The 13,458-nt window shown below is 45.3% G+C and overlaps 1 protein-coding gene across 5 annotated transcripts in view; it reads right to left on the bottom strand.

Annotated features, from left to right (window-relative positions):
- Window positions 1-1,280: 1,280 nt before the first annotated feature.
- CKAP5 (cytoskeleton associated protein 5) overlaps window positions 1,281-13,458 on the bottom strand; it is a 102,648-nt gene continuing 90,470 nt past the window's right edge. For all 5 annotated transcript variants that reach the window (XM_025878465.2, XM_025878468.2, XM_025878466.1 and 2 more), the window contains 9 exons: window positions 8,288-8,467; window positions 7,584-7,771; window positions 6,982-7,057; window positions 6,091-6,279; window positions 5,861-5,998; window positions 5,316-5,399; window positions 5,061-5,220; window positions 2,067-2,218; window positions 1,281-1,966 (listed from right to left, as the gene is read on the bottom strand). In XM_025878465.2, coding sequence (XP_025734250.1) covers window positions 1,721-1,966; window positions 2,067-2,218; window positions 5,061-5,220; window positions 5,316-5,399; window positions 5,861-5,998; window positions 6,091-6,279; window positions 6,982-7,057; window positions 7,584-7,771; window positions 8,288-8,467 — 1,413 coding nt within the window. In that variant the 3' untranslated portion in view covers window positions 1,281-1,720. The remainder of the gene's footprint in view (window positions 1,967-2,066; window positions 2,219-5,060; window positions 5,221-5,315; window positions 5,400-5,860; window positions 5,999-6,090; window positions 6,280-6,981; window positions 7,058-7,583; window positions 7,772-8,287; window positions 8,468-13,458) is intronic.

Below are 13,458 nucleotides of genomic sequence, written 5' to 3'. Positions count from 1 at the left end.
ACAGCCCGCAACCGGTGCCACGCTGACTTCCAACTGTTGTGGCCTGCGGATTGCTGGATGATTCTCGGCAGGACCGTGGCCAAGTCTCGTGCCTGAGCCCGGGGGCGAGGCGGGGGAAGAGCGTGGCCACCACCACCTTACTGCGCTTGGCCGCGAATCTTCGACGATCTTTAAACTTCGTGGTGTGAAATGGGAAGGGACCGAAGGTAGGCACTTTTACTCACTTCCCTCCCCTTTGTCTGCCCTTCCCATTTTTCAGTACATCAAGGAACAGAGAATTGGGCCTGAGTTTCTGGCCCTTGTTGTTTGGTTCTGGTCGACCAGGAAGCAGGATAAAAACAACTGGGAGTTCCGTGAGTTTGCAGGACCTTGGCAGCCCAGAGCTTTCACCAGAGCGGGGAAGGGATTAAGAATTAGAATATCCCAACTCTGCTTTTGAAACCAGGGTTCACATTTCCAAGACTCCCTCCAACATAGCTTTAAGACCCAAGCACAGCCACTCTTTTCCAAATGCTTCATCCCAGCCCAGCAGCGACCGAACTCTCTGCCTGCCTTCCAGGGAATGGCTACTCCCCCGACCCCACTGCAGGGGGGAGAGGGAAGTGTGATTTCAGGCAGCGCAGGCCCCACCTGAAAAGCTCGACTAGAATCAACAGAGGATTCATTTTCCGTCAACCTTTTATTTCTTGAGCGCCGGCTGGGTAAAAGATCATCTATTAGAATTTCTTGACCCTCCTGGCTGCCCAGGAAGTTGCCCATCTGAATCCAGAGCCTCTCAGTACTAATGAGTTTTTCTGACCGTGGAGGGAGACCCTGGCGAATTTATTCTGGAGGCGACTCCTCTGTTCACTTTCCAGTCCTCACTCAACCTGAACGAGAAGCAACTATGGGTCTAGACTCAGAGGGGCCCCGAAAAGCACGTGGGAAGCTCCTTCGGTCAGAGGCCCCCGAGTCCAGTCCCTGTGCGGAGAGCACTGCAGCCCGGCCCGTCCTGGGCCCCAGCTCACTGCAAAGTGGCAGGAAGCCCGAGGGCTCCGTGGCACCGCAGTGCTGATGGGAGGGAAGTCATGACCAGGACCTCAAGATGGGGGAAGACAGGGACTGATCCGTCCCCCCACCCCGGGAGCTGCTCCTGTTCCAGGGGAGCAGAAGCATCAGTCTGTGTGCCCCGACGAGGCGTGCTCCTCACGCGGTACCTTCTCCGCTTCCGCTGGCTGGGTGGCTAGCCGGTCCCAAGGATACGTGACAGCTGCCCAGGTATGGAGCATCTTGGGAGACCGTTCTAGTTAATGCAAACTTTATTTATAAAAGACTCTTAAATTAGTTGTATCATGCCATGCATTCATACAGAATACAGTTGACCCTTCAGGGCTACGGGGAGAGGAGCTCACAAACTCAAAAGGAGAACTATTAAAGAGTTTCTAATAGTGAAAAGCTAGGAAAGATCGGGACGACTTTACAAATGAGCAGTTAAAAATAAAAGACAAAGGCTGTGGAGACTAGTCGGAGCCGAGAGGAGGGCAGCTGTTGACAAGTCTGTGCACTAAACTACAACACGGACAGTCGGCTAGAGGCAGGGCGCCGGCGGAGAAGCAGTACGGACAGAGGCCCGCGTGGGGCCGCCTCCGCAGGTCCGAGCGCCGGGCCCGCCGAGCCCCTGCCGCGAGGGGGACGCCGAGTTTAGTGACCTAGAGCTGCGGGGCACGGGCCGGGGGCGGCTTCACTTGCGACTGCTCTTTATCCTCTCCAGTCTCTTTTTCAAGTCGTCAATGTTGGCTGTGGAGGACGAGGACGTGGTCACGGCTCCGGCAGAGTGAGTGTGGTTAGAATCCAGGTCCGAGTGCTGGTGCTGCTCCCGGGACTCCCGGAGCTGAGAGAGCTTGCTGTGCAGCATGTCGGTGGAAGAGGCGACCGGGGGGGCTGCTGGCTTGGAGAGCAGGGAGGTCAGCGGGGGCCGCTCGTCTTGCTGTGGAGAGAAGGAGACACAGCGGCGGAGCAGGTCAGGCCCCAGCTCGGGGAGAGCGGGCCGGCCTGGCCCTGCGCACACGGAAGGGAAGGAGCGCTACCTTTGTGTTGTCCAGACCACACCGCTGGCGGAGGATTTTGAGCCTTTCCAGGTAGACAGACGGTCCCACCTCCTCTCCGTTTGTGTTCCCTATGGAGGACACCGTGCTTGGGGGGGCGGGCATACACGTGACCTCCGTCTGCGGGGAGACGCCTGGAGAGGAGACGGGGAGAGGACACTCCAATGCACACACGTCCCAATTCCAGACCGCCCGGGCTCATCTGTCGCCACAGGGAACGATTTGGGGCTTGGATATCACCACTGTAAAGACTAAAAAAATCCACCAAAGTCCCATCTGGAGTTGGTGATAAAGGGTGCTCTGAATTATACTAGATAAGCTGAGCAAGAACTTCAAGAAACAACAGAGCAGAGCGTAAGCTGGGCTGTCTGCCCACATCCTGGGATCCGCAGGGGGCTGGCAGCCTGTTATCCGGCCGCTGGCCTGGGCCATCCAAAAGCCTAGGCTGCTCCCGAGGCTACGGTGTCCAGCTGAAGAACGCCTGGACTTGAAATGCTGGCAACAATTAGACTAGGTCTGGACCAGGTGATACACAGAGAGAAGTGCTTATTCACACCAGGGAAGAGAACAAGGAGCTCAAGGCGAAAGTGTATGCATGGGGAAGAGGCAGAAACGCAGGTGTCCAACACCCCAAAAGAGGGACAGGAACGGCGCATCTGTCACCCCCAGCATAGAGAACAATATTCTGGCGGGAGAGGGAAAAACCAGAAAAATCTATCACGGTTCTTAACGTTCTGAGAAGGAACAATCACAAAATATAGGCATTTAAAATACCCAATTTGGTATCAAAGAAAACACATTATATAAGCCAAAAAGATGTGGTCTTGGGAAGAAAAATTCCCTTACGGTAAATCGCAAAGTAGCAAGCACCAAAGGTTACTGTATAGGAAGAAAGGAATCTTTAATGTAAACAATCGGAGAATTTGCTGCCCGGGGGCCAGTGACTGAGGAAGGACGTGAGGGCCAGTGGGGAGGGCTGCTGTCTGAGCACTCCCCGCACGCAACCACTCCGGAATCAGTGGGGTCACATGCGCGAGCTGCACATGTGCTGTGGATGTCACCAGAAGGGACTTGGGAAGTGAGAAAGGGGGCCCCACCTCGATCAAGCAAACCGTGGTATGTCTGCTTAGCACCTCTGACCCGCCATACAGTGTAGTATTTGGTAGGTTGTTCCGTGTCTGTGTCTGCCCTTGTGGATTTTAAATTCTAGCAGAGGTTTCTGTCTGTTGCCTGGCACGGGGGAGGCACTCAACGGGTCCTGCCGAATGACAGGAACGACAGCTCATCCATCCTAACGTCAGGCTGAAACATTACCCACCCCGCAGTGAAAACGCCAGTGTCTGCCAATTACTGTTTACAGGAGCTAGAGCCAAAGAGAAGACTCTGGAGGTGTCAGTTACAGAAAACAGCGGTCAGGAGCCTTATACCAAAAGAGAGACCCCGTTCCCCGTGCAGAGTTGAGCACGCACGTCTGTCCCACATTTACTTCTTTGTGAGTTCCCTGAAACTCCTACTCTTAAAATCTCGCATCTGTTTGCCTCTAAGACCATGTTCCTTTGTGGTTTTCAGATTATAATCATGTTCCCTCTCACCATGTATCTTGCTGGGCTGAAGCTTCAATTGTGTTCTTAAATTATTTTTGTTTTTTAACACCTGAAATTGTGCCTCTCCAAGACCTTAAGAGTCTTTCCCTTGAAGTGTGATGAGCAGAATGTCTACATATGGAAGGCATGCTACATATGGACATACCATGTGCTTGATCAAAGGGTGGAGGGTAGGCTGCAAATTTTAAGAAAGGTCTCACTGAGTGGCATCTGGACAAAGATCTGAAGGAAGAGAAAGCGCTAGTTACAAGGCTATCTTGGCCAAGAGCAATCTACATGTAAGAAATAGCTGGTGCAAAGGCCCCCAGCAGGTGCATGTCTGGTGCATTCCAGAACAGCAAGGAGGCTGGTGGGGGCTGGAGTGGAACAGGAGTCAGCGTGAGTAGCAGGAGATGGGTGGCTCTTAGAGCTGTCAGCAGGCCTTACAATGTAGGACCCTGCAGACCTCTGTAAGGCCATTTGCTTTTGCTGAGAAAAGGAGAACCTCTGGAAAATGTTTGAGAAGTGCTGTTTTGATGCTAGGTGCGGAAATGATGATGGGGAGGCAACACTGGAAGCAGGGGGTCAGCTGGGAGAACAGGGCCATACACCAGGTAAGAGGTGAGGATACCCACACCAGGGCAGTGGCTGTGAAGGTCCTGAGAAGTGCATGAGGATTCTGTGCATGGTCTGCAGGCAGAGCAAAAGGATTTCCGGACAGAGGGGAAGACATGACTCAAAGGCAAAAAAGGTCTAAAGCGAACTAGAAGGACGAAGTTGCCATCATCCGAGATGGAGAAGAAAGCTAACGGAGCCGGTTTTGGAGGAATATGTGACACGCTGAGATGACGATGTCTACTGGAGACATACATCAGGCAGGATGTATATGTTGGGATCAGGAAGGTTTGAGCTGGACCCAAACAACCCTGGGCCTCTCTGGCATGTAAATGGGATCTCAAGTGATGAGAATACACGATTTAATTAAGGGAATGAGAGTAAGAAGAAAGAGATGGTTATGGACTGAAGCCTGGAGAACGCCACGATTAAGAGTCGAGAGAAAGGAAGAATCAGAGAGGCCAAGAAGGAAGAGGCCAGGAAGGCCAGGTTGGAGGAGACCAAGAGAGCACGGACACCTGGAAACACAGGGAAGAAATGGTTTCAAGGGCAGGGAACACCTGCCCCTATCAAACATGGGCAATGGGTCAAGTCAGGTGACAGTTGGCCACTGTCTGCAGCAATGTGAACATCACTGGTGACCATCACAGACTGAGGAGCATAGGTATAAATTTATTGGCTTAAATTGGCTTAAATTTATTAAGCCAATCAAAACCTCCAGTTCCTAAGCAGGGAGCTATTTTGAGCTCATCCCTGCAGCCCCTGGAGGAAGCCATACCTGTGGATGTGGGAATACGGCCTTTGCCCTCCCTCTCCATCTCAATCACCCGAAGGCCTCTCTCGACATAGCTCTGGAAGAACTGGGAGGAATTTTTCAGAAATGGTTCAATGTCAGCATCTGAGTATTTCTTCTTATACTCGTATAACTCTGCTAGGCCCTGGTTACCAAGAAAAAGGAAGAGGGGGTGGACATTAGTCAGTGGCCCTTCTGCATCAAGCAGATGCCCATTTGGCTTGTCCCTGCCCCTCTCACCTCTTTAGTGTTCTCCTTAGAGCCGATCTTCTTAAAAATCTCAGCCAAGAAATCATTCACTTTGGCCTTTGATGATTTTTCATCCTGCAATTGAAAGACACAAAGGACTGGCTAGACTTATTAATTAGGAACCCATGATTGGATAAGAACTGAGGAGGTCTCAAAACCCAGACTTTACTTATATGTTCCTGTGGATAACAAAAGCACCAGTGTCTGCAGCAGAAAACCCCACCTTTCTGGGTCACTGAATGCCTCCAGTCACGGGTTTTTAACTAAACTTGATGAGGAAGGACCTGGCCCATTCCTTCCTAATTAAGTAGAGTTCACAGTGGATTTATCTGACAACCTTTGGTTGTGTGGCCACCACACAGTTCTAACTAGTTCATATAAGAAAACTTCAACGTGGAAATGCTCACAGCATAGCACTATAGCAGGAGAGTGACCCAATCCCCAGGCCTTCACCTTCGACCCTCAGAAAGGTAGGCTCCAGCGCTCACACCTTTGACAAGATGACCACCTTCAGTCTTTCCAGTCAGGACACTTACTATTCGAGATGCTCCCTTTTCTGTTTCCTTCTCAGATTTGCTCCCTGTCTGGTCCATGCTGTGCTTCATCATCCGGCAGAGGTGGGCCTCCAGCTCAGACTCGTTCTTGTTGTCAATCATTGTGAGGTGGTCTAGGATCTGAGGGAGACGTGCACATTCAGATGGCGGCATGCCACATCCATGATGCTCTCCTCAAGCTCCTTCAGGGACCAGCTGCTGTTCTCACTTACCTTGGGTCCTTTTAATTTGCATAAAGTGTGTAGCAGCGTCTTTAGGGTCCTTATGGGAAATTCACTTTTGCATTGCTTCAGTTTCTCTTTGGGGAAGACCTTCATGAAAATGTGTATGTCCAGAAGAATTCTGTCCAGATTAATGCTGTTGATGGTATCAGGCAAGAGTCGAACCATTCTCCAGAGACACTATTGAAAAAAGAAACAAAAGGTAGAAGGAGTGGCTGAAGAATGAAGATAATACCTGCCACCTTTCACCTGCTCTAGGCTCTGGGGTCACTTCTGAAAGATGGTCAGGGAGGTAAGTGTGGAACATACCATGTCTTTTGAGTTCAGCTGTTAAAACATGAACAATTTCACTCACTTCAAGCACGTCACTGGTTAGTGTGTGACAAGCCATCCACGTCATCCTCCCCACACCTTCTTCCCAACTCCCTGGAGATGGGCCTTAAATAGTGAGAAGATGTGGAGAACTGGGTGTGGGATCGAGGGAGAACAGTTCATACAGCTTAACCAAATCTAACGCAAGGAGACAAACTATTACAGTGTAATAACAGGATTATAATGGGGCAGAAATGTTCATTTGGGGTCTCCCATCGAAGAGACCGAAATATTACAGGGCTATACATACCTATTTCCCCAAAAGGTATAAAATGTGTCTCATCAAACTAATTACCTTTTGTTTCTAGGACAACTGGTCTTTCCCTTTTCACTGTTTGAGGCCAAGAACTGTTCAGGCCTGAGCTTGGGGTGTAAACTGGAGACCAAGTATATTTTTCAGGTGTGCCCTGGTCGATTTAAGTCTATGTCCTGCTTTCAACTCCCCTTTCCCCACACTTTAACCAGGTATTGCATTTTTGAAAGAAAAGAAATCAAATTATTTCACTTTACCTTCATAACAAGCTCTGAGAATTTGGGAGAACTGGCTGTTGCTAGCAGGCTGTCTTGGAGCAAAACAAGTAGGGCACTAGAAAAAAAACATCCCAACATGATTAACAATAAGTTTCAAACATGCATTCCAATTAAAATCAGTAATTAAAAGGCCAAGTGTAAACTGTATCCATCTAATAAATTGAGAGCTCATGGATCAGGACTGTCTCTGATTACCTGACATTCAGCTGTGAAGAAAATAAATGTCAAACCTTTAAGCTTCCTCAGTTACCACCTGATAAATGGTAAAGCTCCTCATCTACTTTTCATTGTTACTGGTAGCTGAGAGAGAAATGTGCCTGAAATGTACATGAAAGGGAGAGGTAACCAACAAACACTACAGTCCTATTCTAGAAAACACACTATGCTGGCTGGCTTACTGAGTCATTACTAGTTTTAGTGCTGTCTCAGGTTGGAACACTTTTAGTTCATGAGGAAGAGAAGAGTAATAAATCAACATAACTAGGCAAACCTAAAGTTATAATTGGTCTAGTGACTTTGGTTTCCATGGGTAGACGAAAGAGAGGCTGTTCCAGGCTCTAGGGGTGAGATTACAGTTATACCTCAGGATGTTGGTCTGGTCTGACTTCTCCAGCACCTTCACCACCAAGAGGTTCACAGAGCGGATCACCTGCTGTCCTTCCTCTAGATCTTCAATTCGAGAGTCTAGCATTAAGGTGATGAGGCCATGCATCAGGTCTTTCAGCACTCCGGTGGAGGCCTCCCGGGCGAGGCTCTCGATCTGAAACAGCTATCCAATCATCCTTGTGTTAGAGAAGTAAGAAACCCAGAGTATACAGCAAAGAAGATAAATGTGGGTGGAACATTCTAGCAAACAATTTTACTGTATCAAAAAAAATTCAGAGTATTAGGGAGAAAAAAAAAATCACCAGACTCCCTCAAACCTCCGGAAATAGCCAAATTAACCGCCAAAATTAACTGGAGTGCTTCCTTCCTTCCTGTTACAGAAGTTCTTTCAGGGTGAGCAGTTATCTGTGACAACGCACCCAGGGCCTACCATGCCTGATGAAGACATGGGTAGGATGCGTGTCTTCATCAGGCATGTAGTATGTAAGCATTCTAGTTTGTATCCTAACAATAAGGCAAACTGGAGTGTCACCCATCATCTGATGAAAGTAGTCCGTAGCTTGCAAGTAAAACCCAGTAAGTGACGCAGGACTCACTGGAACTACACTGACTCAGGCTCTAGAACCCAGGCAGGATGAGACACTGAAGGGAAGCTCACGTTCTACAGAGGGAGCCTTACCGAAATCATGTTGCCAATGATACAGCTATACAGCTTGATGATCTCATCTTTCTCCAATTTCTCATCTGCCATATGTGTGTTGTAGATGAGTCTTAGCTGCATGAACGTGGCTATCAGAAACTGATCGATATGGCCAGACATAGCTTCAGCTTTGTCTTCCTGTCTCAGGACCTCATCGATCTGGTAACAAAAACCCCAAGATATAGTCTCCAAGCATCATACTTATAAGTAGCAGGAAAATGCTACAAAGGATATCTCTGTAATATTTATTTGCAAAGCACTTAGAATATCTTACCTTGAAGAAAATCCAGTCACTTTACATATAAATAACTAGTATTCAAACATTCAGCACATGTTTACCGAGCAAGATACTGTTAGGTGAATTAGTCACAGATGCTATTCTAAAAGGTTCACTACCCAGATCATCAGGGAATCCCTATGTTTAAATGTCTCATCTCTTAAAGTGTTTTAATACCCATTATATCTCATTTGATCATCCAACAGCTCTGAGAAGTAGTAAGGTAAGTAAGATTTCCATTTACCAGATGAGTAAAGTGAAGCTCAGACAGATCAGACTACTCAGTCCAAACTCAAAACTCAGGCTTCCCACATCCTGATCTGGTGTTCTTTTTGGTCTACTGGCTATCACTAATGGTAAAATGTATTACTATGGGAAAACATGTATTTCCCATTCACTACTGTAAAAAGACCTTTATTTTTATGATTACATAAATAACACCCAGACAAGCATGCCAATCTTCACTGACCATCCTCATGCAGGGCTGTCCTACTGCACAATTCCAGGGAGCATCATTTACAGACTGTAGTGTGAACAGTGCCCCCTGGTGTTCTGGAAGCCAGTGGTCCTACTTTCATTTAGAATTATGCATGTTATACCCCGTATGCACACACAATTTTATATAACTGGGGCTGTTTAACAATGTTGCTTCAACACAGACACCATAAAAAATACTCTTTTTTTCAGGGGGAAGCCTACTCTTTTTCCTAAGATAATTAACACCTGGTCAACATGTTTCAGGTTCACAGAATCATATACACCCATACATGCACACATAAATGGGGTCAAGGTTTAGGGCGTTGTTTATTCTACCAGAGGATTATAGTACATACACATCTCTGCATCTGGCTTTTCTAGTTAAACAGAAAATTATGAAAATCCCCAAAGGCCACAAGAATAGCTCTATTAAAAAAAAAAAAAGGGGCGCCTGGATGGCTCAGTTGTTAGGTGTCTGCCTTCGGCTGGGTCATGATTCCAGGTCTTGGGATCGAGCCCCATGTTGGGCTCCCTGTTCAGCGGGAGGCCTGCTTCTCCCTCTCCCACTCCCCCTGCTTGTGTTTCCTCTCTGTGTCTCTGTCAAATAAATGAATAAAATCTTAAAAGAAAAAAAAAAGAATAGCTCTATTTTTAAAGGCTGCTTAACTGTGTGTAGCAAAATTTACTCAATCATTCCCTTAGTGATAAACTTTCAGCGTATTTCCAGTTTGGTTATTTTACTATAAATAATGTTACAATAAACATCTCTGTATATACAGTATCTTAACGTACTTGTGTTTTTATTTCTAACTTTTTAGTCTGAAGAATACATTTTAAATGGCATAATGGATATTACTATATTGTTTTCTTTAAAAGGGCACTAACTTTTTTTTTAAAGATTTTATTTGTCAGCGAGAGCGAGCGAGCACGCACACAAAGAGGGGGAGGGGCAGGCAGAGGGAGAAGCAGGCTCCTCGCTGAGCAGGGAGCCCGATGCAGGACTCAATCCCAGGACCCATGACCTGAGCCGAAGGCAGACACTTAACAGGCTGGGCCACCCAGGCATCCCAAAAGGCATTAACATTTAATTCACGTTTCTACATTTAATGTATGAGTACTGTTTTTCCAGAATCTCTATCAGCTGTGTGTTATTATTACTCTTTTTACTTTTTGTCACTCTGATGGCAAAAAGTGCTTATTTTTACATTAATTTGCATTTTGTGGCAGAGGAGAACCTGGACCTCTTTTCACGTGTTTACTGCCTTGGCTGTTCAGAATCTTCTGTAATTTGCCTATTCACATCATTTGGTCATTTTTCTGCTGGGTTCTCCTTTTCTCAAGAGTTCATAAAAGTTCTCTTTCCGAAATGTAGCTATTAATCCTTTATTAGTCATATGGGTTGCAAACATATTCCACAATATACCACTTGTTTATTGACAATATATGGTAAATTTCTCTGGATTAAAATCTTATCTTTTTTTAAAGATTTTATTTATTAAATAAATAAATAAAGAGAGAGAGAGGGAGAGAGCACAAGGAGGGGGAGGGGCAGGCAGAGGGAGAGGGAGAAGCAGGCTCCCCGCCGAGCAGGGAGCCCAATGTGAGGCTCAATCCCAGGACCCTGGGATCATGACCTGAGCAGAAGGCAGACACTCAACTGACTGAGCCACCCAGGCTCTAGATTAAATTCTTCTAGATTAAAATCTTAAAATTTTATATGATCAAATGTCTTGTTCTGTTCTGGGTTTCCTAGTATTTTATGGTCTCCCCAAATCCCCTGGTTATTTAAAAAAATTTAGGGGGAGATCAACTGTTTCAATTTCTACAGGGTTATAGGTCTTTTTTTTTTTTTCAGTCTCTTCTTTATCTATGGTTGGTTCCCTCCTCATTCCTGACACTTATATTTTTCTCTAATCAGGCTAGTAAGGAATTTTTGTTTCACAGGAAACAAATTTAATTTATTACTTTAAAAATCCATCTCATGAATTGTAGTTTATCTATTTTTAAATTTATTTTTCTAATTTCTGATAAGTACTAAGTTCCTTTATTTTAGCCTTTCTTCAGTAATAAATGCATTTCAGGCAATATATTTTTCTGAGTTCAGTAGTTTCAGTAGAGTTTTAGAGAGAAATGCTTTCCTATTCACTCCTAAGAGTTTTGGGGTGGGGCGCCTGGGTGGCTCAGTCTAGCCTCTGACTCTTGATGTTGGCTCAGGCCATGATCTCAGGGTTGTGAGAATGAGCCTCCCTTTGGGCTCTAGGCTCAGCAGGGAATCTGCTTGGGATTCTCTCCCTCTGCCCTCCCACCCCGACTCTTTCTCTCTCAATAAATACATACATACATACATAAAATTGTTAAAGAGTTTTGTTTTTCCTTTCTTTTGATCAAAGGGTCAGGAGGGTGTTTCATACTTTTCCAAGTAGCCATTATTTTGTGTGACATTATTAAAAAATTTGTTGGGTTACCAGTGAAGAATCTGGTCAGTATTATCTTTTACTATAGCATTTGTTAAGATACGAAAAACAGATATTTTCAGAGACTGTAAAATTCTCTCTACATATATATTAATTAAATCTGGTTTACTGTTTGCTAATATATTTTTTTAAAGATTTTATTTATTTATTTGACAGAGAGAGACAGCTAGAGAGGGAACACAAGCAGGGGGAGTGGGAGAGGGAGAAGCTGGCTTCCCGCTGAGCAGGGAGACTGATGCGGGTCTCAATCCCAGGACCCTGGGCCACCGAGGCGCCCTTATTCTTTTTTTTTAAAAAAAGATTTATTTATCTCAGAAAGAGAGAGCCCCCTCCAGTGTGGGGGAGGGGCAGAGGGAGAGGGACAGCAGACTCCCTGCTGAGCAGGGAATCTGACATGGGGCTCAATCCCAGGACCCCAAGATCATGACCTGGGCCAAAATCCAGAGTCAGACACTTAAACTGAGTCACCCAGGTGCCCCACTAATATTCTTTTTTTTATTAAGGTTTAACTTTAATATGATACAATATACAAATCCTAATACTACAACTTAATGAAACTCGATGCCTATGCATCTGAACATCTGCCACTGAGAACAAGCTGTAAGACATCAGTAGCCCACCAAAAGCTCTTTTCCTGCCCCTCCAAGCTAGTACCTTGCCTTCCACCAGGGGTTACTATTCTTTCTGGGTTTTCCTTTTTTTAAATCTACTATTCTGACCTCTAAACTGGTAAGAATTATTTAATTCTCATGTCCTTATATTACATCTACTACACCTGTCCCAACTGTCTTAATCTGTAACTTGTCTTTTCATTTTTTTTTTTTTTAAAGTAGACTTCATAGCCAACGCGGGGCCTGAACTCACCACCCTTAGATTGAGTCACATGCTCCACCGACAGCCAGCCAGGCACCCTGCTTGTCTTTTCATTTTGTTATAAAAAGAGTATCTTGTGATAAACAGAACTTTTTAGAAATTTTAATGTAGTAAAAAATTTCTATTTTTTATGTTTCGTGTCTAGTTTAAAAAGAAATTCTTACATAATGTGAAGTAAAAAATGTTCTTCTATTCACAACTAGGTCTTTGATGCATCTGAAATATACTTTGGTGTAGGAAATAGCAATCTGTTGTTCCCATGGAAAATAATTAGTCCTAGCACCCTTTACTGATTAATCTAGCTTTTACCAAGTGATTTTTTTTTTTTAAATTTTATTTACTTGACAGAAAGAGACACAGTGAGAGAGGGAACACAATCAGGGGGAGTGGGAGAGGGAGAAGCAGGCTTCCCGCCTAGCAGGGAGCCTGATGTGGGGCTCGATCCCAGCCTGGGATCATGACCTGAGCTGAAGGCAGACACTTAACGACTGCGCCATCCAGGTGCCCCTTATCAAGTGATTTCTAAGGTCTTTTCTGTGTTAAGTTTCCTATAGATGTGAGTCTATTTCTGGGCTCTTTGTTCCATCTCAATGGTCTATCTGCTTGTCCGGGCCAATACTAACTACACTATTCATTACAGGGGCACTGTAGTCATGGCTGATGCCCAGTGACATAAGCCCTCTCCACTGTGTTCTCATTTTTAAATAAGTCTTAGAAAAACTGACTTTGTGATTTGCAAGCCCGTTGATCTCCCATATAAATTTTAGGATTTGCTTCACGACTACAGAAAAACTGTTCAGATTTTTACTAGAATGGCTTTGACTGTATAGGTTAATTTGAGGAGAACTGGCAATTGATAACCTTGAACCTTGTGAACACAGTATACTTCCATTTATTTGGAAATTCTCTAATGTCATTCAATTTTCTTTGTAAAATGCTTGATTTATTCCTAGCTATTTAAACATTTTTGTTACTGAGGATTTTATTTTTATCTTAAATTTTCTTATAATAGTAAAAATATATATAAAACTTACCAATTTAACCATTTT

This window comes from Callorhinus ursinus, unplaced genomic scaffold, assembly GCF_003265705.2.
Source record: "Callorhinus ursinus isolate GAN/ISIS: 27379988/994484 unplaced genomic scaffold, GSC_fseal_2.0 scaffold21, whole genome shotgun sequence".
Taxonomy (NCBI): Eukaryota; Metazoa; Chordata; class Mammalia; order Carnivora; family Otariidae; genus Callorhinus; species Callorhinus ursinus.
The sequence above is the reverse complement of the archived record's forward strand: the minus strand, read 5'-3'. Positions and strand labels throughout refer to the sequence as shown.